This window comes from Zalophus californianus, chromosome 10 (assembly GCF_009762305.2).
Source record: "Zalophus californianus isolate mZalCal1 chromosome 10, mZalCal1.pri.v2, whole genome shotgun sequence".
Classification (NCBI taxonomy): Eukaryota; Metazoa; Chordata; class Mammalia; order Carnivora; family Otariidae; genus Zalophus; species Zalophus californianus.
This window is the reverse complement of record NC_045604.1, coordinates 45,689,325-45,715,656: the sequence shown is the minus strand read 5'-3', so window position 1 is coordinate 45,715,656 and position 26,332 is coordinate 45,689,325. Positions and strand designations below refer to the sequence as shown.

Genomic DNA, 26,332 nt, shown 5'->3' with positions numbered 1-26,332 from the left:
AAATGCTCTGAAAAGGAAATCAAGAAAACAATTCCATTTGCAAAAGCATCAGAAAGAATACTAGGAATAAATTTAACCAAGGCACAGATTTATACACTGAAAATTATAAAACACTGCTGAAAGACATAAGTAAACGGAAAGATACCCCATCCTATGTTCGTGGATCAGAAGACTTAATACTGTTAAGATGACAATACTACCCAAAGCAATCTACAGATTCAAAGCAATTCCTATCAAAATCCTGATGATTTTTGCAGAAATCAAAAACCCCATCCTAACATTCATATAGAATCTCAAGGAGGGGCCCTGGGTGCTCAGTTAAGCATCAGCCTTCAGCTCAGGTAGTGATCTCTGGGTCCTGGGATCCAGCAGGGAGTCTGCTTTTCTCTCTTTCTCGCACCCCCCCAATAAATACATAAAATCATTAAAATAAATAAATAAATAAAAGAATCTCGAGGAATCCCAAACAACCAAAATAACCCTGAACACGAACAAGTTAGATGACTCAATACTTTCTGATTTCAAAACTTACTACAAAGGTACAGTAATCAAACTGGGTATTAGAACAAAGACAGACATACAGACCAATCAAAGGAGAATACAAAGCCGAGAATTAAATCCTCACATACATGGGAAGTTATTTTGACACAAATGCCAAGACCATTCAACAAGGTCAGTTTTTTCTACAAAAAGTACTGGGAAAACTGGATATCCCCACATGCAAAAGAACAAGGTTAGACAACCTACCATTTACAAAAATTAACTCAAAACAGATCAAAAATCTAAAGGTTAAGAACTAAAACTATAAAACTCTTAGAAGAAAACATAAAGGAAACTCTTCAGGACACTGAGTAACAATGGGTTTTTTGGATAGGACGCCAACAGCACAGGCGATAAAGAAAAAATTGATGAACTGGACTTTATTAAAATTAAAACCTGTAAGGGGCATCTGGCTGGCTCAGTCAGTATAGCAGGCAACTCATGATCTCAAGTGGTGAGTTCAAGCCCCATGTTGGGCTTAGAGCTTACTTTAAAAAAAAAAAAAAAATCAAAACCTTTAGTACATCGGGCGCCTGGGTGGCTCAGATGGTTAAGCGTCTGCCTTCGGCTCAGGTCATGATCCCGGGGTCCTGGGATCGAGTCCCGCATCGGGCTCCCTGCTCCTTGGGAGCCTGCTTCTCCCTCTGCTTCCCTCTCTCTCTCTCTCTCTCCCTCCCTCTCTCATGAATAAATAAATAAAATCTTTAAAAAAAAAAAAAAACCTTTAGTACATCAAAGGACACTATCAAGAATGAAAAGGAAACCCAAAAAATGGGAGAAAATATTTGCAAATCATGGATCTGATAAAGGATTAATATCCACAATATATCAAGAATTACTACAACAAACTCAATTAAAACAATGGGAAAAAGACGTGAATAGACACATTTCTCCAGAAAAGATATACAGACGGCCAACAAGTACATGAAGAAATGTTCAATATCACTAATCATTAGAAAGATGCAAATCAAAACCAAAAGATACCACACTTTATACCCATTAGGATGGCTATATGACTATTATCAAAAAATAGAAAACTGAAAGTATTGGTGAAGATGTGGTAAAACTCAAACCCTAGAGCACTGCTGTTGGAAATGTAAAATGATACAGCCATTTTTGAAAAAGTATGGCAAGTCCCTCAAAAAATGAAACATAGAATTACCAATATGATCCAGCAATTCCAATTCTAGGTATATACCTCAAAGAATTGAAAGCAAGGACTAAAACAGGTACTTGTATACCCATGTTCTTAACATTTATTCACAATAACCAAAAGGTGTAAACAATCCAAAATGCCCATCAACAGATAAATGGGTAAACAAAATGTAGTATGTATGTACAATGAAATACTATTCTGCCTCAAAATGGAATGAAATCCTGATGCATGAAATACCAGAACAGTCCAATTCATAAAAGGTAGAATAATGGTTACTAGGAGCTGGGGGGAGGGAGAAGGTAATGAAGAGCTCCTATTATTGAATACGGAGTTTCAGTGTGGGATGAAGAAAAAGTTCTAGAGATGGACTGTGGTGATGGTAACACAACAATGTGAATGTACTTAATGCCACTGAATTCTACAATTAAAAATGGCAAATTTTATATATTTTATCACAGTAAAAAAAAGTTTTAAAAATGTTTTTAAACAGGAAATGGTATGCATTTTCTAGGAAGGGATGAAAAGCTGAATTCAGTTTTAGATTTGTTGCATACGAGGTATATGCAGGTCAATAAACACATCTGAAGCATGAAAGGTTCTGGTGGGAAATTCCAGCTTACAGTAGTCAAAACTGTAAGAAAAAAGAACATGCAGGGTTTTCTGTTTTTTGAAGATTTTATTTATTTGACAGAGAGAACACAAGCAGGGGGAGTAGGAGAGGGAGAAGCAGGCTCCCCACTAAGCAGGGAGCGGAGCCCCATGTGGGGCTAGATCCCACGATCCAGGCAGGGATCATGACCTGGGCAGGAGGCAGACACTTAACCGACTAAGCCCCCCAGGCACCCCAAGAACATGCAGTTTAAAAAGAAAAAGTGGAATAAGGATCAAAGGAAACTCTGAGCTTGTTAACTGAACTCACAGGTATAGAAGAGTACTATTCGGGGCGCCTGGGTGGCTCAGTCGTTAAACGTCTGCCTCCAGCTCAGGTCATGATCCCAGGGTCCTGGGATTGAGCCCCGCGTCAAGCTCCCTGCTCTGCGGGAAGCTTGCTTCTCCCTCTCCCACTCCCCCTGCTTGTATTCCCTCTCTTGCTGTGTCTCTCTCTGTCAAATAAATAAAATCTTAAAAAAAAAAAAAGTACTATTCAAAATTACCCCACCATATATCAATGTTATGAATTATCTGCATCTGGTTCAAAACACCTCATTGGCAGTACCTCAACCCTGCTATGCAAACTACTCTTGGAACACAAGACAAAAAGCAAAGTACGAAATCCTGTCAGGGCTGAAATAAAGTACCTATTTCAGAGAATCCTGTGAAGAATATATGATAGCTATTATTTTTGTTGTAATAAAAATGAGACAACACAGCCTATCCTATCCAACCTACATTTCTAACAACAAAGAAAAAAAAACTGCATATTGTTCCTGAAGGGACATTAATCATAACGTACTATACAGAAGGTAATTTACTCTTTGGGATACACTATGATATCAATTTAAGATAAACTAAAATATTTCATTTATAAATTTTTAGTGGGCTTCTCAATTAAGTCTCTAACTGTGGTACACTGAATGGGACCCCGAAGTGCCCACATCTTAATGCCCAGAATTTGTAACTGTGTCACCTTACATGACAAAAAGGACTTTGCCAGTGTGATTAAATTAAGAATTTTTAGATGGGGCGATAATCCTAGATTATGTGAGTTTGGTCCAATATAATCAGAAGAGTCCTTATAAGAGAGAAGGCGATGTGATGAAGGAGACAGGGATAGTAGTCAAAGAGTGAAATCTAAGCTATGCTTCTGATAATGAAGATAAAGGAAGGACCCATGAGCCAAGAGGGTGTCAGCAGCCTCTAGAAGCTAGAAAAGGTATGAATTCTCCCCTAGAGCTTCCAGAAGAAACGCAGGCCTGCCAACATCTTGATTTTAATCCCTTAAGCCCCATTTTAGACTTCCGACTGTCAGAACTGTAAGCAACAGGAAACTAATACACCATGAGAAAGCCAATGGCAGAGTGAGAGAAATTAAAAAAAAAAAAATATGTTCATCAGTTTACTTGCCCAATGGAGTACTGGCTTTTGCCAAAAGAAAATTCAACACATCCACAGGAAAAACAGTCTTCCTTTAGAGGAAGTAGTTCTCAAATTTGGCTGCACAGAGGTATCACCTGGAGAGCTTTTCAACAATTCAGATAACAAGGTCCCATTTCAGACCAATTGAGTCATTATATCTGGGGCTCCTGACATCGTTAGAAAATCAGCCAGGTGGTTTTTATTTTTGGTCAAGGTTGAAAAGTCGCTGTTCGAGCTAAAGATTAGTTTTTAGCAATCTAAGGAAACCTATGGCATTTCCAAATACTACTAGAAGTTCCTAAAACTGTCCCCAATAAAGATGTGGTTCACCATTCATTCATTCATTGGTTTCATGTATGTTTTGCTAACTTTATCTTCGACAATAAGTTACCCTAGGTAAGAAGTTGCCTCAGCAAATTCCTAAAGGAAAAACTACTGGACCGAAAGGCAGGCAAATTTTTTTTTTTTTTTAGATTTTTTTTTTTATTTATTTATTTGACAGAGAGAGAGCACAAGTAGGCAGGCAGGCAGGCAGAGGCAGAGGGAGAAGCAGGCTCCCCGCTGAGCAGGGAGCCCGATGTGGGGCTCGATCCCAGGACCCTGGGATCATGACCTGAGCCGAAGGCAGACGCTTAACCGACTGAGCCACCCAGGCGCCCCGCAGGCAAATTTTTTTTATTCTGACAAATATTGCTAACTTGCTATGCCAATTTACCCTTCTACCAATTAAGGATTAGCAATTTTTTTAAGCCTGCCCAATTTAGTAGGTAGTAAACAATACTTCACTGATGTTTTAATCTCAACGCTTCAACGATGACTGATAAAGTATCTTATCTTTTCACTGTTTTATTGGCCTTTTTTTTTTTGCCTGTCAATTACTATATGTCCATTTCTATTAGTTTTTTAAAAAGCTGGTTTGCGGGGCTCCTGGGTGGCTCAGTTGGTTAAGCGACTGCCTTCGGCACAGGTCATGATCCCAAGATCCTGGGATGGAGCCCAACATCAGGATCCCTGCTCCTTGGGGAGCCTGCTTCTCCCTCTCCCTCTGCCTGCTGCTCCCCCTGCTTGTGCTCTCTCTCTGTCAAATAAATAAAATCTTAAAATAAAAAAAGCTGGTTTGCGGGGCGCCTGGGTAGCTCAGTTAAGCATCTGCCTTCGGCTCAGGTCATGCATGATCCTGGGGTCCTGGGATGGAGCCCCACTCAGCAGGAAGCCTGCTTCTCCCGCTCCATCTGCTCCCTGCCCCTGCTTGTGCTAATAATATGCTCATTTACAAAAAAATTTTCTGTTAAAGAAATTGACCTTTTATCTGTCCATGAGTGTTAAATATTTTTCCCAGTTTGTTTTTCTGTTCTTTGGCTTTGAATTCTTAAGGTCACAGATTCTATTTTTTATTTATTTTTTTAACATATTTATCTTTCCCTATATGGCTTCTTTGAAAGCTAATCCACACTCTAAATCTACACTCTAAAATTATAAAAACGTCCACCATCCACCTAAAGTTTTCTCTAGTATTTTCAGTTTCATTTTTTACATTTAAGAACTCAGAATCTGTGCTCCTTTCCCTGCCACCACGAAACTGGCAACATCATTTATTGTTTAGTTTATCTCTTCTCCACTGATGGAAGTTACCATGCTATCACTTTAGTCATTACAAAGATGAGAAAAAAATTTATACATGTGAATATATACATATACCCTAATATATGTGTGTATATGAAAATTTTTAAATACAAGCTTAACATACTAACTTCTTACAGTCAACAATAAATGTGCTGCCGAACTCAGGTATACAGAATTTACAAATTCCTTAACAAGGTTATGGAATATGAAAGTAAGCATCAGGCACACGTCTCCTCCTTTTCCTTTGCAAAAGCAATACAACTGTCACGAACCAGGCTGACTCCTCTTGAAAGCTGTGAAGAATAGTTTCCCCTAGCAGTTTCTCCAATGTCTGTAGGCAGCTTTGCAAAATATCTGTTGCCACTAGGTGGAGACAATTTAATAAAAGGAATATTAGTTACCGAAATAAGAGTAGCTATAAATTTTCTACAAATATTCTCAAATGGTAAAGAAGTTCTGCCTCTAAATTCTTGAATAAACCAGGGCTAGTTACTTTTGCTGAGGATCCGGTTTCCTTACTTGTAAATTTAAAAATTTAAATAAAGTATCATCAAGAGCCCTCTTAACTGGGTCAAAAAACTTGCTTAAAAATGTCCCTAACAGTACAATGCTTAATCTGCCTTCAGCTCAGGTCATGATACCAGGGTCCCGGGATCAAGCCCTGCATCGGGCTCCCTGTTCGCAGGAGGCCTGCTTCTCCTTCTCCCACTCCCCCTAAATCTTAAAAAAAAAAAAAAAAAAGTACAGTGCTTAGAGTCCTTTTTTTTTTTTTAAGATTTATTTATTTGACAGAGAGATAGTGAGAAAGCACAAGTAGGCAGAGTGGCAGACAGAGGGAGAGGGAGAAGCAGGCTCCCCGCTGAGCAGGGAGCCCGAGGTGGGGCTCAATCCCAGGATCCTGGGATCATGACCTGAGCCAAAGGCAGCCGCTTAACCGACTGAGCCACCCAGGTGCCCGTTAAAGTCCTGTCGTCTTAAGCTAAAAAGGTATCCTACCTTCAGCAACTTCTTTCAACTTGAATACTTCAAACAATCATAACTAGTTTCCTCCAATCTTTTCAAAGCAGGTCAAAAGAGACATACTGTTCACACATCTAGGATTCCAAGTTAAAGCCAAGGTTATCTGCTCTTTTCTCCCTTGTCTTAAAGAAAATAGCTCATATCACACTTCACATTCATCTGGCTTGTCTGTACACAGTGAACTAGCTATTTATTTTCCTTTTAACTAGTGTCCTTGGTACTAGAGGCTATACATCTGGGGGATTTTGTTTTCTTTCTCTTGTGCTATTTTTTATTTCTTGCCTCATTTGGTCAGAACCTTCTATTTTTGTTGATTTCCTGAATTCTTAACTGTCCCTCTGTCAAGACATTCCTTACACTGGTACTTTACCTCCTGGTTCTCATCTGCCAGTAGATTTTGTAACTCTTCTAAGGATGTTTCAACCTCTGCTTGCCTAAGGGTTTTCCAGTCTATTGCTTCATCCAATTACTGAATATAGTGACCTACTGCCAAACCACTGACTCACTACTAATTTAGATCTCAGACTCTGGCATAATCTAGGTTCTCGGCCCTGAACACACACCAACTCTATACCACAAACTAACCACATTCTTAGAAAGGGACTACTTTTAATTCTCCCAGTACCCTAAGACCAAGAGACATAAAGAACATTGATAATTTCCTGAGCAGAGCAAAAAAAAAAAAAAAAAAATCTTGAGTTCCTAAAGTAGAACAAGGGAGGCTACCAACTTCATTTCACATCTCTCCCCAGATTAGAGGAAACTAAACAAGGGAGCATATTAATGTGGCGGCAGTTAGCAGCTTACTATTGGGCTGTAGGCTATTGCTGTGTCATCAGCACACATGACTGGCCCCCCAAAAACATCTGCAGATTTAATGGCACAGACAGATCAGCACCTGTTTTTGAGAGGGAGATGTCGAACACAACTAAGGCATAAGGCAAAGCTTAAAAATTTACTTAAGTTTATCATTAATGACAAAGCTAAAAAGTCTAATAACTTGAGTTTTAGTCCAAAGCCCCATATGCCAGAATAAAAGCTAACTTTCGAAAAGTAGTATAGCAAGGTTGTTATCCTTTCCTGGGAAGAGAAATGTCCATAAAGTGCAGACTCCTGCCAGAAGCAGAAGTGCTGATGAACACACATATTAGCTTTAGCAAATAAGTGCATAGGAAACCACAGCAACACTCCCTTGTGTCACTGAAAATAACAGCAAAAGGGTCTACACTTCTGGCAAAGGCCTATCTGTTGAAAAATTAACTTTGTGGGAAGGCAGCGACAAAAGAATATTGACTAAGGAAGATAAGACAGACAGCTAAAGGCTGATACCACCACATTCTCTTGTAACAGCAGCTGGAATATCGGAATACCACTTTCAGAAAAAAAGCAGCAATTCATTTCCAGAAATACAAAAATATTTGCATTCTTTTACCCAGTAATCCCAGTCCTGGGAAATAATGTTATTAAGAATAGATAACAGAGGATTTACAACTTTCTCTGAAATTTTGCTTAATTCTAAAAACCCTATGAATAGGTACTATTATTTTCCTCAAGAAATAAGGAAATTGAGCCAAACTGTAAATAAATAAATGAGCAACTTGCTTACAGGTCTCACAGTAATAAGCATCAAAGGCAAGAATCAAATGCAGGTCTGTCTGGGGTGCCTGGGGGGCTCAGTCGTTAAGCATCTGCCTTCGGCTCAGGTCATGATCCCAAGGTCCCAGGATGGAGCCCCGCATCGGGCTCCCTGCTCAGTGGGAAGCCTGCTTCTCCCTCTCCCACTCCCCCTGCTTGTGTTCCCTCTCTCGCTGTGTCTCTCTTGTCAAATAAATAAATAAGATCTTTAAAAAAAAAAATGTAGGTCTGTTTGAGTAAGAAGGCCATGCCCTTAACCACCATACCAAAGACTGCTGGTACTACTACTACAATAATATCACCATCCGCAAGGAGACATTTGCAACATCATCATCAGGAAATTTCCTCAATCATTAATAGTTATTAATACAATATGCAATGACTAGTAATACTTGCAAGATAAAATGACAGAAGCCACTGATTTACGTCCATGCTACAATTACAGCTACGTAAAAGTTACCTTCTAGAAGGTAACACAGAGTTGTTAGAAGTTTGTAGAGGGAGTTTCCATTTTTCAACTCCCAAAATAGTAAGCACAGACTTTTAACAGTTGCTTTTTTTTTTTTTTTAAGATCTTATTTATTTATTTGACAGAGAGAGACACAGCAAGAGGGGACACAAGCAGGGGGTGAGGGAGAAGCAGGCTTCCAGTGGAGCAGGGAGCCCGGGATCCATGACCCGAGCCGAAGGCAGACGCTTAACAACTGAGCCACCTAGGCGCCCCGACTTTTAACAGTTTTAAGACAACAAAAAATAAGAATAGAGAAGTGAAGAATGTGTCTCTGGTATCCCTTTGTCACACAGGGTAGATTATCTCTTGCAGGAAAAGAAAAACTATTATGTCCCTATACATACTCAATAGTAGCAGCCAGGCTGGGATTCAGGAGACCTCGATTCTCATTTTGGTTCTTGAAACAATTCCAAAAGATAAACGGATTTAATCTTTCTTCTGTTCTGGACTTTATCTCTTGGTTTCTGCAACTTGCATCAAAAAAAGTTTTAAACTAAAAAAAGCAGTTCCTGGGCGCCTAGGTGGCTCAGTTGGTTAAGCGACTGCCTTCGGCTCAGGTCATGATCCTGGAGTCCGGGGATCAAGTCCCACATCGGGCTCCCTGCTCGGCGGGGAGTCTGCTTCTCCCTCTGACCCTCTTCCCTCTCGTGCTCTCTATCTCTCATTCTCTCTCTCTCAAATAAATAAAATCTTTAAAAAAAATAAAAATAAAAATAAAAAGCAGTTCCTGGGGTTTTAAAGGCCAGGATCTTAGACGCATGAAAAAAGAAACCAGAAACACCGAGGACAGAAAGTTGTTTTACAGCTCTGATAAATCTAAAGATTAGCATAATCTTTATGTTCATGAAAGCAGCAAAAATTTGGCACAGCTCATAAATACTGGAAATCAACATGGTTTTGAGTTAGTCAATAAACAGATTTAACCTCTTTATAAAATAAACATGTTTTGGGTGATGTATAAATGTATATATTTTATGTCCATTACGGCAGAGTTCCTTATTAGCAATGAAAATATAAATATTTAAAGTGTATATATCTCGAAATATTTTTTAAAAGCTACTTACTAGCAATTAGACTTTGGTAATCTTCATGTGAGTTCAGATGTTAAAAAGAGAAAATCATATAATACTCTAATAAACACTTGGGGTACTTGGCTGGTTCAGTCAGTGGAGCATGCAAGTTACTGGTTTCAGGGTTGTGAGTTCAAGCCCACACTGCGTGGGGAGATTACTTAAAAATAAAATCTTTAAAAAAAAAAAAGAAAGAAAGAAAGAAAGAAAGACTTTAAGTAGCTAAAGTAGTGAAATCATTCTCTCCTAAGCAAAACTGATTCTATATTATTAAACAATGAACAAAAAAGAAAACTGACATTAATTCAATACAAGATACTGCAAGATACTGTTTGCAGGCACTTTTTGTACAGCTTTCCCTCTACCTCTACTTTTTAACGAAATCCTGTAAGTCCATGGTTCTTAACTTTTGAATCCACAACCCCACCAAGAATCTGAAAAAAGTTAGGAACTCTCACGGGGCGGGGGGGGTGCAGGGGGAATACCATACAAAAGAACACATGCCCTAAATCTCAGAATAATGGTGCCTTAAGGGAGCCCAGAACTGAAGGCCAAGAACGCTTGCTCTAAAAAAGAATTCCAACTAATAAGCAGAAAAACCAGAGACTATCTTCTCTAAATCCTTCTCAGTTTTCATCAGCTATACTTCAACAAGCTACTGCCATGGATTACAGATTGATTCTTGCAAATTTATGGAGACAAAAGGTATTGCCTGTTAATTACTTCCATCTAGCTGTCACAATGAATTTTGGACCTCCCTACCACCAAGCTAAAAGGAACCCCAGGATCCAACCATTTGAAGTATTTTGCCATTGTCAAAAATGTTACCAGACTGGTTATGGCATAGAAAGTGTTTGTGAGGGGCGCCTGGGTGGCTCAGATGGTTAAGCATCTGCCTTCGGCTCAGGTCATGATCACGGGATCCTGGGATCGAGTCCCGCATCGGGCTCCCTGCTCCTTGGGAGCCTGCTTCTCCCTCTGCTTCTCTCTCTCTCTCTCCCTCTGTCTCTCATGAATAAATAAATAAAATCTTTAAAAAAAAAAAGAAAGTGTTTGTGATATCAAAAGAATTAAAATACACACATAAATTCAGATCTATAAAAGTTAAAACTATGTTTTAAACAAAAAAAAACCGAAAATTTATTTCCAAAAGGAAATACATCAAAATTTAAGAGGAATTAAAACTGAGTACTGAAAACATTTTTTTCTACTTAAAATTTCCCCAAAAATACATTTAAAAAATTAAAGTGACCACTGAAATTATATTTAATAAAAAGACAGTTTAATAAGTTATCAATTTTCCCATCAGCTCCTAAGCTATTTTTGAAAGGACCAAGCAATATATTGAACATGTGGGTTAAAACTAAAAACAACCCATTTAAGAAATGAATAACATGAAGCACCTGGGGGCCTTAGTCAGTCTGACTAGATTTTGGCTCAGGTCAAGATCTCAGATTCGTGAGACTGAGCAGCACATTAGCTCGGTGCTTAGCCCAGTCTGCTTGAGATTCTCTCACCCTCTGCCCCTCCCTGCAGGCTCACATGCACGTGCACTCTCTCATTCAAATAAGTAAATAAATAAAATCTTAAAAAAAAGAAATGAAAAACAGCTTACTGTGTCACACTTTTTTCCTCACTGGCACACCAATATTGTCTTCTTAATCTTCCTAAATCAATTATTGCAACAGATTATCCAAAAGGTTTCAGGATAAATTAAATTGGCTTTGATAATCATGTTATCTGTATTATACATTTGTTATTTTACCTGTTCAAAAGTTATGGAGACTTCTGAGAAAAAAAGTATTTCAGGAGGCTACACTGGTAAGTTATCACTGGTTAACCCAAACTGGAAACGAGACCTACATTTAAATACAAACATAATTATAACAACATTAAGGACAGAGAAATTGAGTCTTAATACTTTAAACAATACTCAACTATCAATATTCAAGAGTCTTTAACATATTTCATTGCTTTATAACCACATGAGAAAACATTCCTGGAGGACAGTACCTCAAAAAATTAAAAAGCTAGGAAAAAAAGCATCTTTCTATTAATTCAACAAGGCAGGTTTTCTTCACAAATAGGCCAATTAAATTTTTTAAGATCAAGGATAAGAGGGTAAGTTCATGAAAAGTAAACAACAGATATAATTTTTAATTTTGCTAAGTGTATTGTGAAAAGCAGATAATTTCTGTAATTGATATCATAAAACAACAAATAAGTAAAACAAAACCACAATAGGTAGTTTCCAGTCAAAAGAGTAATACCATCTGTTTCCCCTACTCCCCCAGGCCCTTGTCATTTAAACAATCTACAAAGTGGTAGTTTTGCTCCTAATGTTTAAGTTTGCAATATTATTGTCTAATGATATAAGCAAGATATTTGACCCTGGTGTAAAGAAATTAATGAGACATGTCAACCTTAAAATACATTATTTAAGGGGGAGAGTATACTATAAACCAGACTTGGGAAAAGGGTTATAGGACATCTACAACTCCTCCCACACTCCATTCCACCCTAACAACTTTGAAATATGAAAACTCCCTTGAAAGTAGGCACAGAACTATAACCAGGATCCATGCCAGAGATTAATTCATCTCTGTCTCTTTCTTCACCTACACCCCATATATTCACAATGTGCTTTGCTGTTTACAAAACCTCTTACCTACACTACCACTTATGTCTTTACAAATAACCTGTGAGATCAGCGACGGTACTATTTTTTTTTTTTAACAGAAAACAGAAAGGCCAGTAATCTTGCTTGTAGTGAAACCAGACCTAGAAACGAAGACTCCTGACTTCAATTCTGAAGCTCTTTCCACTATACACAACACAACCCTTTCTGTAATATAGTAAAGCCTTCTATAAAACATCTGGCTGGATTCCAAGACAGCAGTCCCAGACTGAATTGGACTCTATATAGCAAATAGTGTAAATAGTGAGGGTTTAATGCAATTACTGGCATGGAGGCATACATCTTTTAAAAAGTGAAGAATCAGTTGGTTTAATGGTGTGTGCATAGTAGTGGAAACAAACACTATTCTAAAAAGTCAAAATGAAATATTACAGATTTGCACATTTTACAATAGCTAATAGAGGTAGTGGTAAATAACACATGGAATAGGAAAAAAAGGAGACAAAATATGGATAATTAAAAAGAACAATGTAAAAAGAAACTGCATGATATTTTTTATTTTTAGGAAATAAAATGAGGAGCTTCTGTCTTTTCTTTCTGCCAGAAGTAACTGAGACTTTAGAACATTAGGCTATAAAATAATGAGAGGTGTAGAACAGGATTTTATCTAGCCATTAAATGAATCCCTGCCAAAATTGCTGGCTCTGGAATAAAAAATCCGAAGTCGCATTTCTAGATCAGCTGCTGGTACTATACAGTTTAAGTTAACCAATTATTTTAATCCTTCAATTATGACATCTGTAAAATCAAACAACACTCAAACTATTTTCTAATGACCTTGGAAGGAAGAAACAATGTCTGCAAAAGTAATGATGAACATTTTAATTCCCATCAACTACTGCAAAAATAAATATTTCTCGAACATCTTTTATGTTCACAGTACTAGGCTAGGCTAAAAGTGCAAAGAAAGTGATGGCCTTTACAATCTAAATCAGTAAGGCACGCAGAAATGCTTAATAATGATTATGATTACATAACACAATTGAGGCATCTCATAAAGAGCTTTCACAGGAGTTGAGCTGAACACAGCAGAGAATGAAGTTGGATTTGATCAAGATAGAAAATAAAAATAGTAGTCATTAAGTTTAGCAAGGCAGAGAAGAGGCAAGTAGGTTGCAATGTCCTTTGGGTTCTCAAAGCACATCACTCATCTGTTATTGCATTTAACACACTGTAAGATGGTTTGTCATCCCCACTTAAGACTGTAAATTCCTCAAGGACAGAGACCTTGTTCAATTCATTTTCTATCCCTAATCCCTCGCACTGGGTCTGGCACACAGAAGATAATCAACACTTGTTTTTTGACCAGGCAAGGTAAGGACAAGATTCCCTATTTAAATTATTGTACTTTAACCTACACCATTTTGCGTACATCACTGACTCATTGTCTCTCAACTCCAAAACCACCATTCTAGATTCTGCTCTTTGGTGCTGGGGCTCAGACTGCACAACTGTTTTTCACTGACTCTTCTGCCACCCTCCCTGTTAGACTTTGACTGTAGAGGTAGTAAAAGGAAAACTGGAAAGCAGAAAGAGGGGTGAAAGGACTTCCTTCCAGTTCCTGGCAGCAGCAACTGCAGCCCCTCACCCCGGCAGCAACAACAGGTTTCAGCCTCTAGCATCTCTGGGTACTTTTGAGTACTTCCAGAACCTGATCAGCAGCTGAACGATGACCTCCTCAAAGGTTCAGAACCAGGCCAAAGGAATCTCTTTTCTGACTCTTAGGTCGATTACACTGTAATGCTGTCTTTTTGCTCTTACAACCATTTAACCAACTCCCTATATTAAATCTCCTCTGAAATTCTTATTCAAGTTACTGTTTTCTCTACTAGAACTAATACACTGTCAAACAACTCTCCTTTGAGAGATCATGCTGCTTCACTGAAGAGGAAAGTAAATTTGGAACTATTCCTAAAGATAAAGTCTATTTTATAAAGGATAACTCAAAACCCTTTAAATTTGTCTGCTGAGGGGTGCCTGGCTGGCTCAGTTGGTGAAGCATGCAACTCTTGATCTCGGGATTATGAGTTCAAGCCCAATGATGGGTATAGAGATTACTTAAAAATAAAATCTTAAAAAAATTTGCTGAGTTGTACCATAAAAATAATTTAACTTTTGTGTTTTAAACTATCCAACTTAGAAAAAAAGAAAGGAAATGAGAAATATTTAAATAGCACAAGGTATTCCAAGTACACACAACCACCTCCTTTTACTAGAGCATGTATCCTAGAGAAAATGTGAGATGGTAAAGCTGATCTGCTGCTCTTCAAAGGTCTCAGCTCCCCACAAGCCTCTCCTCATGTAAGCATGACCAGCTGAATGTGATGTTTATATTTAAATACATTTTTGGCAGGGCACCTGGCTGACTCAGTCGGTGGAGCATGCAACTCTTGCTCTTGGGGACATGAGTTCGAGCCCCCAGAGTTTACTTTAAAAAGTAATTATTTTTTAAAATTAAAAAATACTTTTTTTTTTTTTGCCGTTGTTCAACATGGCCCCTAAATGCAACAGAAAGCTGTTTCTTTTGTTGAACACTAATCTGTTCCAACGCTAAAGCTAAAATGAATTTACTGGCATATTGTTCTCCCTTCCTACAGGATTTTCAAGCATCATTTTTTTTCTACCACGTGTGACTTTCATTTTATGCATCATCTTTAGAACCTAACCTCTTCAGAAAATACAACTCCACTCCATATAGCATAGAAACAAAAAGAAATCCCCCTGGCAGGAGAGTCTATAATCAACACATCTGTTGAAAATAAATGTCCAAAATGCTTTGATAGTTTTCACATGGTCTGTTACTTAATAAAATATCCTCATTAGACAATTTAATCTGAGGTTAGCTACAAAAATAATTTTTCATTACTGTACTTAGCAAACTTATTTTTTATGACAAAATGGAAGATAGGGAGAGGCAGCAAACATATTGTTAATCCATTTCTAAATGAAATGGGAGAAAGCAAATTGAAGCAATAGGAATCTTTCTTGGAATTTTTAGTAGTGTACATAGCTGAGCTTCCAACATAAGTATCACTAGGCCCAGACATACCATCCACTTCAACTGCCTATAACATCTATAAGGCAAAAGTGAAAAGAATTTTAAACTTGAAAATCCACGGCCAGTTCCACTGGAGTTCCTCCTAGAAGCATAAAACTGGATAGTGGGCCACCTACTCCCCTTACCATCTACATCTATAAAGTCAGGGACTCATTACCCAGCTCCTGCTCTAGTTGTAGACATACTAACACCACCTTCTACTTAGTACCAAGAGTCCTATTACCAGTCAGTATGTCCAGGTAAAATCAACCAAACTGTATTCCTTACAGGAAACACCCAAGGTCCCATCTGACACATTAGGTGGAAACCTAGGAATGAGGGGGGATAAACAGGGTATCTTGACCTACAGAGAGGGAATGGACAGGGCAAATGTTATTGTACCTTCGCACCCCCAAATTATATGGGGATCTACTCAGTTAAATGCAAATAAACATTCAATAAGTTACTGTAATAACGAAGATTTCAGAGAAATGGAAAAAAATGAGGAAATTAACTGGTGTCTAATGACAAGGTCTTCACACCATGTGTAATAAACACTAATTAATCAAGTGTAGATCTGTATGTGGGCAGAATGTGCATAATCCCACAGTATTTTTCTTTTTAAAAAATGGCAAACTGTGATGTATTGTTAGTTTCTCCAGATTTAATAAATGAGTTGCTACAAAATTATGAGGTGCTTTAAGTCATACTAAAAATGTGTCCATAACTTTAATAGAAGTACATTTTAATGTTAATTCACTTCTCTTGCTGGAAGGAATTATACTTCTTTGCTAATGTACAGAAATGAAACTGTCACTAAAACATCTGGTTATATATTATTCATTAGACATAAATCACCTTTACTCCAAAGACCACATAATAAAAACACAAATCATGAATAAATCAGAGAAAGACCTGACACTACACACTTAAGGTCAATAATACAAAAATGAAATTCCTAAGATATTTGCTGACCTGCTCTATACAGTATTTCTATCCACATAAACCTAGGAACTAGCTGTCTCAGTGCTCAATATAGGCAGAGAAAAACTCAAAATTCTCAGAACGTCTCAGTACTTTGAATGTCTGCATTGTCTACATATTAGTGGCTCTAATTTGAAATTTTTCTGTGTAGCACATTTGAGGACCACCAGCGTATTTTTAAAATACTCAGACTAGCCTACTCAGGCAGTTTCCTTCATAAATTCTCCATTTCACTCACACCTACTATAATTAACCTCAAAGGTGGATTCCACAAGGGTACCTGAAGGAAATAACTCAAATCCTCCGAAAAAGTAAGGGGCCATATTTGCTGTGCTATCTCTGGAAAATGGAGTCTTATATAACTACCCATTATTTTACTTTAAACACGTTAAACGTACAATCAAGATTTTAAAAGATACCTGTTGATTGTGACAAGTAGAAATTTCAGTGGAAAAAAGGAATCACCAAAAGTCTTATTATTGCCATTTAAATTCTTTGTAAATCAAAGGGTCAAATGTTCATTATAGAAGCCTGATCTGACACCAATCTAAGTTATTAAAAATTCAACAACTATACCCCAATGCAAGTAGGAAAAAGTAGATTATCTACCAATTACACTAAGTATTCCAGCTTATCGTCTTGGAACTCACCAAAAGTAGATTATGTAACCCAAATCACTCAGACATGAGTTTTAAACATAATTCTCATCAAAGCCACGTCTCAATTTTTTTTAATTTTTAAAAGTAAAGCGTATTACCAAAACACTGAATGCAAGCCTATTCTTTTCACAGCAAACAAATTTCTTCACACACCTCAAGGAAACCTAACATTTCCAAACCACTTTACCCCTTAAAGGCACACAATCTCTCAAACTTTCTGACAGCCATGCAGTATATACCCAAAAAGGCTTGAAGACGGTAAGACCATAACGGTCTTAGCGGGCAGATGATCGGAACGAACCTCGAAGTTTCAAAGACCAATTTTTACTAACAGTATCTCTGGGAGCAAGGAGACTACTTTTACAGGAGGGAAAGTATCTTGACAGCCTGGGCTAGGGCTCCCTGGCGACACCCAGTACCAAAGATCTCAGCGTCAACGACTGGGTTCAAAACGCGAAGCTTCCATCAGAAACAAACCAAGACAACCCCTCCCCCCACGACTCCTTCGGGGCAACCTCGCGGTTTTAGAAAGCAACAGATACTCGCCGGCAGGCAGGCGGCACTCCAGGAATGTTTTAACCAGCAGTGGTCTCCCCGCAGCCCACCTGGAACCCCGACGCCGAGCAGCGCCTTGCGAACCCAGACTCCAGCACCGCGGGGGGGAAAAGGGGCATTCTGCACAAAGCGCCCCTACCCCACCCCCACGGTGCAGACACATACCCCTGGGCAGCGAGGGGGAAGCCCGGAGGAAAAACCCCACACTCCACGCCGCTGGCCTCGGAGAGGGGCCGCCGAGAGGCTGGAGCCCCCGCCCCGGGAGGCGAGGGGGCCGCACGGCGGCCCCGGCCTCCGCGCTGAGGAGTGGACAGCGAGGGGTTCCCAACGAAGGATGGAATTCAAACCCTGACCTTCTCCTACTGGGTCCTCCGCAAGCCGGACCCACCACCTCCGCCGAGACCCTCGAAGAAATGGGAACAATGAGAAGCTGCCTCCCCCGCCATCCCCGCCCCGAGAGCGGCCGGGGGCGGCGGCGCCATCTCCCCTCACACCCCCCGCGGGCAACACACCCCCCCCCCCAGCCCCCAGGCCGCCGTCAGCCGCCCGCAGCCCCGCCGAGCCGACGCACGTCCCGGCCCGCAGTTCCCGCGCCCTTCGCCTCCCCGCCCGCCCCACTCACCAGCTCCTGCCCCAGCCCGGGATTCCACTGGCCGCGGCCAGACCGAGACTCAGGTACAAGCCGCCGCGGCCGCCGGCGCCGCCGCACAATATGGCGAGTCTCGGCTTCCGCAATGGAGCTCGGGAAATACAACAGGGGCCGCTCAATATTCATGAGAGACTGAAGGGAAGCCGGCTCGGCCGGCGCTCCGGGGAGGGCGGGAAGGAGCGAGCGAGCGAGGGGGCGGAGGCGCAGGACGGGGACGTGCACGGCGCGGGGAGGCCCGCGGCGCGAGGGGAGGGGGCGCCGCCGCGTGCTGGCCTGGAGGGCGCGAGCTGCCCCTCCCCGGGCCGGCCGGCCCCGCCCCCCGGCGCCCTCCGCGGGGTCGACGCAGCCCCCGGGCAACGCCCGGATGTCGACGGCGCCGCCTCGTTCTCGTCGTTCAGGCTGCTTGTGCTCTTCTGCCCCTGCCTCGGCCCACCCATTACGCCTCCTTGGTTGGGGTTTGGCCTCAAGAGTTCTGCTCTCTGTGACTGCCTCCAGTTCTTACACCCATCTCACCTGGTAGACATCGTCATTAGGCATTCAGCTCTAGAACTTCACCTGAACTTCGGCCCTCTGCCTCCCCATTCAACAAACACTTACCATCCTGGCAGAGTGAACCTACAAGATCTAATTATTCCAGGGAAAATGACCTTCTATTCTAGAAGTATATTGTTGGACGTCGGTAAGTATTCCGATTGTTTTCATCAGCTCTTTTATACCTTGCCGTTTTATTCCTACTTTCTTGGCCCTTTCCAGTATTATCTTCTGAACTTGAGAATATAAGAATAGATTAAATAGATGTCATTATTACCTAAAACACAACCAATTAGTCTACCAAAAAAATATGTAAAATGCGTATAAATTAAGCGATAAACTGAAGAAGTAACAAGCGAAAGAGTTCCCTGACCTCAAGGTATACTATTGGTGAGATGTCCTTTTTCTCTTGAAAAGATAACCAACAAAATCAGACAGTAAATATGAAGGCATTTGTGACATAAAGAAATGGACGGCCCTATAAAACTAGGTTTATAGCCTCCAGGTTGTCTCTAACCATTTGAGTTAAGTAAATTGCATAACCTCTCTGGACTTACTTTTCCTCATTTGCAAAATGAGAGGATTGTGTTGGATGATTCTTGGTCTTTTCCAGCTTTTGAACTTTCTAAAACTCTCCAAGCAATGCCAAATAAATGGTATGAATTTACATAGCATTTTGGAAAAGAAAAGGATTGATTCCAGCTGGTGTGTTGAAGGAAGATTTCCTAAGGAGCTAGGATTTGGGTAGTACTGTGGCAGATAGTTTTTGGATGGGTAGAAAGAGGACAGGTGTTAAAATATTAAAGACAACACATTATGTATCCTACCTAACAATCCATTAAAGTAAACGAGCAAAGCATTATTCTTTTTCAGTGACTTGAAAACTTTCACCTACTATCTATAGCTTTAAATAAAAAAATGACAATTCTTGGGAGCCTGGCTGGCTCAGTGGGTAGAGCATGCAACTCTTGAACTGGGGGTGGTAAGTTCCAGCCCCATGTTGGGCTTGGCGCCTCCTACTTAAAGAAAGAGAGGAAGGAAGGAAGGAAGGAAAAGAAATGACAATTCTCAGACTCCACAAGCCCTTCAAGGTTAAGCTCTTTCTCCAGTATGAAAAAAAAAGTCAAAATACAGATGGTCCCCAATTTACAATTCCATGTATGACTTTTCATCTTAACAGTGGTTGAAAGTGATACTATTCAGTAGAAACCGTACTTCAAATTTTGAATTTTGATCTTTTCCTGGGCTAGCTATATGTGGTAGGATACTCTTGTGATGCTGGGCAGCAGCAGTGAGCCACAACTTCCAGTCAGCCATTGGATCAGGAGGGTAAACAACTGATAAGAAACCTACATACACTTTGTACCTACCTATATACAACCATTCTATTTTTCACTTTCAGTACAATATTCAATTATCTGAGCTAGTCAACACTTTATTATAAAATAGGCTTTGTGTGAGATGGTTTTGCCCAACTGTAGCTAATTTAAGTGTTCTGAGCACATTTAAGATAGGCTATGGTGTTCAGTAAGTTAGGTATATTAAATGGATTTTGACTTACAATATTTTCAGCCTCCACCAGCTTATCAAGACGTAGCCTTTTCGTGTGTCCAGGAAGAACTATAATCAAGGCATGCTTCTTATAAAGGTCCACTTTCTAAAGATAGTGCAGGTGCAGAACCATCCCTTCTTTATTCATGACGACTACATGTGTAGTTCAATTAAGGGTGTTGATAATTCAGAACCTTTTGCTCCAGTTATGCCTGTGAAGATAATGTGTGGTTAGATTAAGAAATTCAATTGATGTTGCAAAAAGTGATCATTTGTAGAAAGCACAGGAACTTTATGGTTAAAAGTTAAATATAGTACTTAAAAAGATTCACAGGAGTATTAGTGGGAAAATGGAAAACTTATGGGTTATCTGGATTAAATGTGATTAAAAAGCTAGACCTTAGGCTAGCATCCTTAATATGAAAGACACTACTGTCAAATTAATGGAAGTCATATTATCTATTATATCTCTTACTCAAAAACTTGGCATTGAGGGTGCTATGGGCCTCCCCTGTCTATATTAATCAGGAAAGATTTTGTTATGGTATAGTAATAAAATTTCCAAAATCTCCATGCCTTAACACAACAGAAATTTATTGCTTATTCATGCTTTGTGCTTCATATGGATCAGACTCCCTCCGTTCCGGTCACTCCAGGAACCAGATTGATAGAGGGTCCACCATTTTGTAGCTATCTCACCTAGATCACAGCTACTGAGTTTCTGTGGCAGAGGAAGAGACTAAAGAATCCCCATGAACTTTTCATAGCCTTAGATTGGGAAAAAAAACAATTACTGATCGAATTTCATTGGCCAAAACTAGTTACTTAGCCTCCCCCATCTGCAAGGAGACTGAGTCCTTGTACCAAGTCAAGAGAAGTAGGGATATTGATGAACAATACTAATGTTACCCACCCTGACCCCACCAGTGAGCTCCTATATATTATGAAAAAACTCCCAAGAAGTTTTATTCCATAACACTGGATGTTATGCTTTCAAAAGTAAATTCTCTGTACTTAAGAGTTGACTATCATGTAAATAGAATGGACCTTCCATTTTCTTCCCCTTTGTTTTAGTTGTATATTAAATCAATGTCAGTCTGTCTAGTGATTTGACATAGCCAACCTACATTCCTTTTGCTAATTTTTTGACCTGACCTAAGGGATATTACCCTTAAAAACATTTCTACTAATACTCTCCTCCCATGTTACATGTACTAATTGGAAGTCATAATCATATTTTGAGTAAGAAAATGTTAAATTAACACTACATAATACAAGTATCATAGTATAGGTAGATGACTCCATGAACTCTAGGTTAAAAAGATTCTTTTTGGGGCAGCTGGCTGGCTCAGTTGGAGGATTGTGTGACTCTTAATCTTGGGGGTGTCAGTTTGAGCCCCATGTTGGGGGTAGAGTTTACCTAAAAAGAAAAAAATATATATTATTTTTCCCTCAAAACTTAAGAAGTAGTACCCTATTAATCACATGGTGAACTGAGTACAAAAATCATTTCTGATCACAAAATTCACGGCTTTACTAGCTTTCTGCTATGGTAATGCTGCAAAATTAGATTAGTTCAGCTCAACCAAGTTTTACTGAGTATCCACTATGTGCCAACACTTTGCCAAGTTCTTGGAATAAAGCTATTAATGTGAGTAGGACATAAGTTCCTTGAGAGCAGAAATCATGTCCACCAGTGTATACCTAGAGATTAGTGTGATGCTTGGCACATATACTAGATGCTCAATAAATAGGTGTTAAGAGAATGAAAGACAGACTCTTTGATCCCAGTGTGTATATGAAATAGAGCAATACATATGAGCTTGGTTTGCCTCACTTTTATCACTTATGAGCAGAAATTTCTATTGAGATTGCCGTTAGTCCTTGCAGAGTCTTTCTCTAGGCAGTGTGTTTGAAATGGGAATTTATACCTGCCTGTTCTATATATACCACATGGATTTCTATTTGGCTGTGTTCCAAATATCTAACTGATACCTGCTCTTCCAAAATGAAGATTGCAGGCCACCAATAGCCTGTTAAAAATAAACTATGTACGTGTCACAGTTTCTATAGCACATTTATGTTAATTATTTCAGGGAATCTTCAGATCAGCCCTCCAACGTATTATTCCTACTTTATAGACAAGAAAAAATGTAACTTCTGTGGTTACAAACATTGAGCTCATAAGTGGCAGAGCTGAGGCTCAAACCTAGGTCATCTGAATTCAAGCCCGGGGATACTTCCCTTTATGCCGCAGGTGCCTTCCCACTCGATGCTGCACACACAACTCCAGCATTTTCCTTCTTTCTAATGGGTAAGCAGCGGTAAAAGACAAACATTTCCAGAGCTTCCTCTCAACACTAGTATTATTCCAATCCTCAGTGCTGTCTATTTTTAAGAAGCTAGAGATGATGTTAAATGTAACTGTATAAACCTGACCCATTGACAGAAAACCAGCAGGTCTTGTTTTTTTTCCTTAGAAAATTTGCTTTAAGAAAACAAAACAGGGCGCCTGGGTGGCTCAGTTGGTTAAGCGACTGCCTTCGGCTCAGGTCATGATCCTGGAGTCTGAGGATCGAGTCCCGCATCGGGCTCCCTGCTCAGCAGGGAGTCTGCTTCTCCCTCTGACCCTCTTCCTTCTCGTGCTCTCTATCTCTCATTCTCTCTCTCTCAAATAAATAAATAAAATCTAAAAAAAAAAAAAAAAAAAAAAGAAAACAAAACAAAATTAAAAGTTAGATCAGAAGACAGGAATAGCTTGGGATTTAATCACCATCTATATATATACTGTTGTCAAAATATATCTTCTACCAAAATCTTTATTTGCCATTGTTTAGATGTGTTGTGCTTTCTTTGAAAGGGTCAACTTAAGTAGGGACGTTATAGAAAGGCCTAAAGAGACCTATAATTTAAGGTGGCTTCAGGAAACCAGCAACTCAAGATTTACAACCTCTTCAGCTGAAAAAATATAGCTCTAGCCACAGGCTTTAGTGAAGTTTTATTTGTATTTCAGTGTAGTGCATTTCTTTTTGTGACATTTCCCTTGGTGTTTTAGTTCGTTCCTTTTTATATTCCCAAGACAAATAAAATAATTGGTGCTACTCTTCACTACTCAACTCGAAGGAGTTAAACAGATTAAATGAGATGGGCTGGTTAGACTTTTGGGGAGAACTAAACAATATTGCTACTTCCCTCCTATGGAGACTTGGAATGGTATTTTATGTGTCCCAGATGTGGCCACATTCTGCCTAACATCTGTTAGTGCATTTTATTAAAATAATGAACTAGCATATGTTTGAAAAGTCAAAAGAATGAATAAAAGTTTTCATTCTGATGCAACACAAATAGCCAACTGTTTCTTTGTAGTTAATAATGGAGCATATAAATGGGAAATACTATTGTGATATCCACTTCAAATATAAGTTAAAGTATGATTTAATAATTATTGGCTTAAGCTTTCTTTTTTTTTTTAAAGATTTTATTTATTTGTCAGAGAGAGAGAGCACAAGCCGGGGGAGAGGCAGAGGGAGAGGGAGAAGTAGGCTCCCCACTGAGCAAGGAGCCCGATGCAGGGCTCCATCCCAGGACCCTGGGATCATGACCTGAGCCGAAGGCAGTCGCTTAACCAACTGAGCCACCCAGGCGTCCCTGGCTTAAGCTTTCTAATATGAAAAATGTTTATTCCATTCAAATAAACTTTGGAAGTTTTTTTCCTTTCAAAATGTTTATTGCAAGGGAAGAGTTTTGTGCCTTGGCATTGATATAGGAACACCAAGAATCATCTTGGAAGCTAACAAGGAATAGATAATTAAGATCAAAACTCAGAACTAAAATGGAAATTTCTCTGGAAAAGAAGGCAAGAAGATCCTTGTAGGGAAGTACTGTTGAAGAGTGCAAAATACTTAAATCAAATGACAGCTTACTCAAACTGCCTTTGTGGACATTTTAATTTTTCTCACTTAAAACAAGCGTGGTGCTAGAATGGTTTTTGTGGGGTGAGTGGAGGGTAAAGACATCTCTTATCTAACACATTTCTTGGAAATGTTTTTAGTAAAGAATTTAAAAGAACTGTCAACTCCCACCCATACAGAGAAAGTTTTGTTTTATTTTAGACTACATCAAGATCTGGAAACCCCTGCAGTAGCCATCCATCTGCTGAGTTATTTGCATTTTATACTCTACAGAAGTAAGCCATTAAAATATATACATCGAATAAGACACTAAAGTAGGTTATAATTCAGGTAAATCCAAAAACCATTCTGGTCAACCTAGAATAATGAGGTTTTATGTGTTACATCCAGGAAGAGATAGTTTCTAAGGATTTTAGTAAGTACAAAAGTTTCATCATTTTTTAAATAAACAAATTTCACAGACCATGCTTATAAGATCAGAATCCCCTTAAGGATTATGAAGTCTGTCACAAATGAAGTATGGGATAAAGGTGGCTGCAAAAGAACCTTCTTGTCATAGTAGCCTGTTAAGAATATATGGGCGACCTATCTCACCCTGTTGTGTCCCTCTCCAACACTCACTCCTCTGATCTAATTAGTTCTTGTTCTAAGGCAGTACGGATTCTCTTAGTGTATTTTCAATTCCTTGACTTGACATTTACACATCCTTAGCCTCCGTCTTCACTCTTGGACTTTATTACATTAGCTGTCCTGGTTTGACCCTTCCCTAAAATTTAAAAAGACGACTGTGGGCCTGACCTCAGCACAGCTGTGCCTTCTTCCACATGATCCAGTTCTTAGCTATCTGCCAACCTATTCATTTCCTGACTTGCTCTTTAATTAGGCTTGTCCATATTCTTATCCCAGCCTTTAGCTTAAGGCTTGACACATTAGTGAACTGCATTACAAGAAGATGTCAAACATAACCTGGAGATACCATGCCATTCATGGTACAGGAAAAGAGCCATCTTTATCAACAAATGCAGAAAATACAGAGCCCTTTAGTGGAAAAGAACAAAGAAAGGAGGTTGCTATCTGTAGTATAGAATACTCCAGGAACAATCTTCGATCAGGAGAACCCATGTTAGGAACATCATGTGACATTGTTGCAGCCACCCCCCGACCCCCACCAAAAGAATAATGACCAACAGGAAAGTTTGTTATTGGTGGACTTTCAATTTGGATGTTGATTTTGAAGAGTCCTGTCAAAACATACTAACTTTCATACCAAGAGTATAAGTTTAATCCTAATATTCCAAGTGGAACTTGAAAGTTGACTAGTTCTCGGGGCGCCTGGGTGGCTCAGTCGTTAAGCGTCTGCCTTCGGCTCAGGTCATGATCTCAGGGTCCTGGGATCAAGCCCCGCATCGGGCTCCCTGCTCGGCAGGAAGCCTGCTTCTCCCTCTCGCACTCCCCCTGCTTGTGTTCCCTCTCTCGCTGTGTCTCTCTCTCTGTCAAATAAATAAAATCTTAAAAAATAAAAAAAAAAAAATAAATGCTGCAGTGAACATGGAGGTACATATATCTTTAAAAAAAAAAAGAAAGTTGACTAGTTCTCAAGCCAGATTTAGCATCTTTCTCCCCCACTCACTTGCCTAGATTATCTGTATGCAAATATGTCCCCCTAACCCACCTACGAGAGTGAAAGTAGCATGAGGGCACAATGTCATTATTCATCTTTCAGTGCCAGTCATTATTCATCTTTAAATGGGCCCCCCCAAAAAATGGCCCCAATACTTGACACATTGTAATATATAGGCATACCTATGCTTTGCTCCTAAGATACATCTAGTATGCCTTTAGGTAATGAAAATAACTAGTTTTTAAAAAGCAGTCACTAAAAATACCTGCTTTGTATATTTTACAAAGAATGTTTAGTTTAATCATTACCACAATACTTAGAAAATGAAAATTTGAATAGGCATAATTTTCTACCTATCATGTTCACACAATTATAATACTAACTGTTGGTCTATGTTTATGAACACAGATATTGCATACATTAATGATGTGCATGAAAATGACACAACCTCCTAAGAGGGCAATTTGGTAGTTCTCAAAATTTTGAATGTGTATGTCCTTCAGCC

At 39.4% G+C, this 26,332-nt stretch overlaps 2 protein-coding genes across 14 annotated transcripts in view; one reads left to right on the top strand and one right to left on the bottom strand.

Moving 5' to 3' along the window:
• RNF2 (ring finger protein 2) overlaps window positions 1-20,409 on the bottom strand; it is a 56,175-nt gene extending 35,766 nt beyond the window's left edge. Inside the window, exons 1-5 of one of the 13 annotated variants that reach the window (XM_027611487.2) lie at window positions 18,187-18,364; window positions 11,397-11,490; window positions 11,247-11,298; window positions 9,626-9,805; window positions 5,524-5,758 (exon numbers count right to left, since the gene is read on the bottom strand). In XM_027611487.2, coding sequence (XP_027467288.1) covers window positions 5,524-5,614 — 91 coding nt within the window. In that variant the 5' untranslated portion in view covers window positions 5,615-5,758; window positions 9,626-9,805; window positions 11,247-11,298; window positions 11,397-11,490; window positions 18,187-18,364. Of the gene's footprint in view, window positions 1-5,523; window positions 5,759-9,625; window positions 9,806-11,246; window positions 11,299-11,396; window positions 11,491-17,248; window positions 17,266-17,917; window positions 17,950-18,186; window positions 18,849-20,305 lie in introns of those variants that run through there. The other 12 variants (XM_027611495.2, XM_027611488.2, XM_027611486.2 and 9 more) reach the window with 12 other exon arrangements.
• LOC113932603 (basic proline-rich protein-like) overlaps window positions 15,619-26,332 on the top strand; it is a 31,008-nt gene continuing 20,294 nt past the window's right edge. Inside the window, exons 1-2 of the mRNA XM_027611912.1 lie at window positions 15,619-15,626; window positions 17,943-18,892. Of these exons, the coding sequence (XP_027467713.1) occupies window positions 15,619-15,626; window positions 17,943-18,892 (958 nt within the window). The remainder of the gene's footprint in view (window positions 15,627-17,942; window positions 18,893-26,332) is intronic.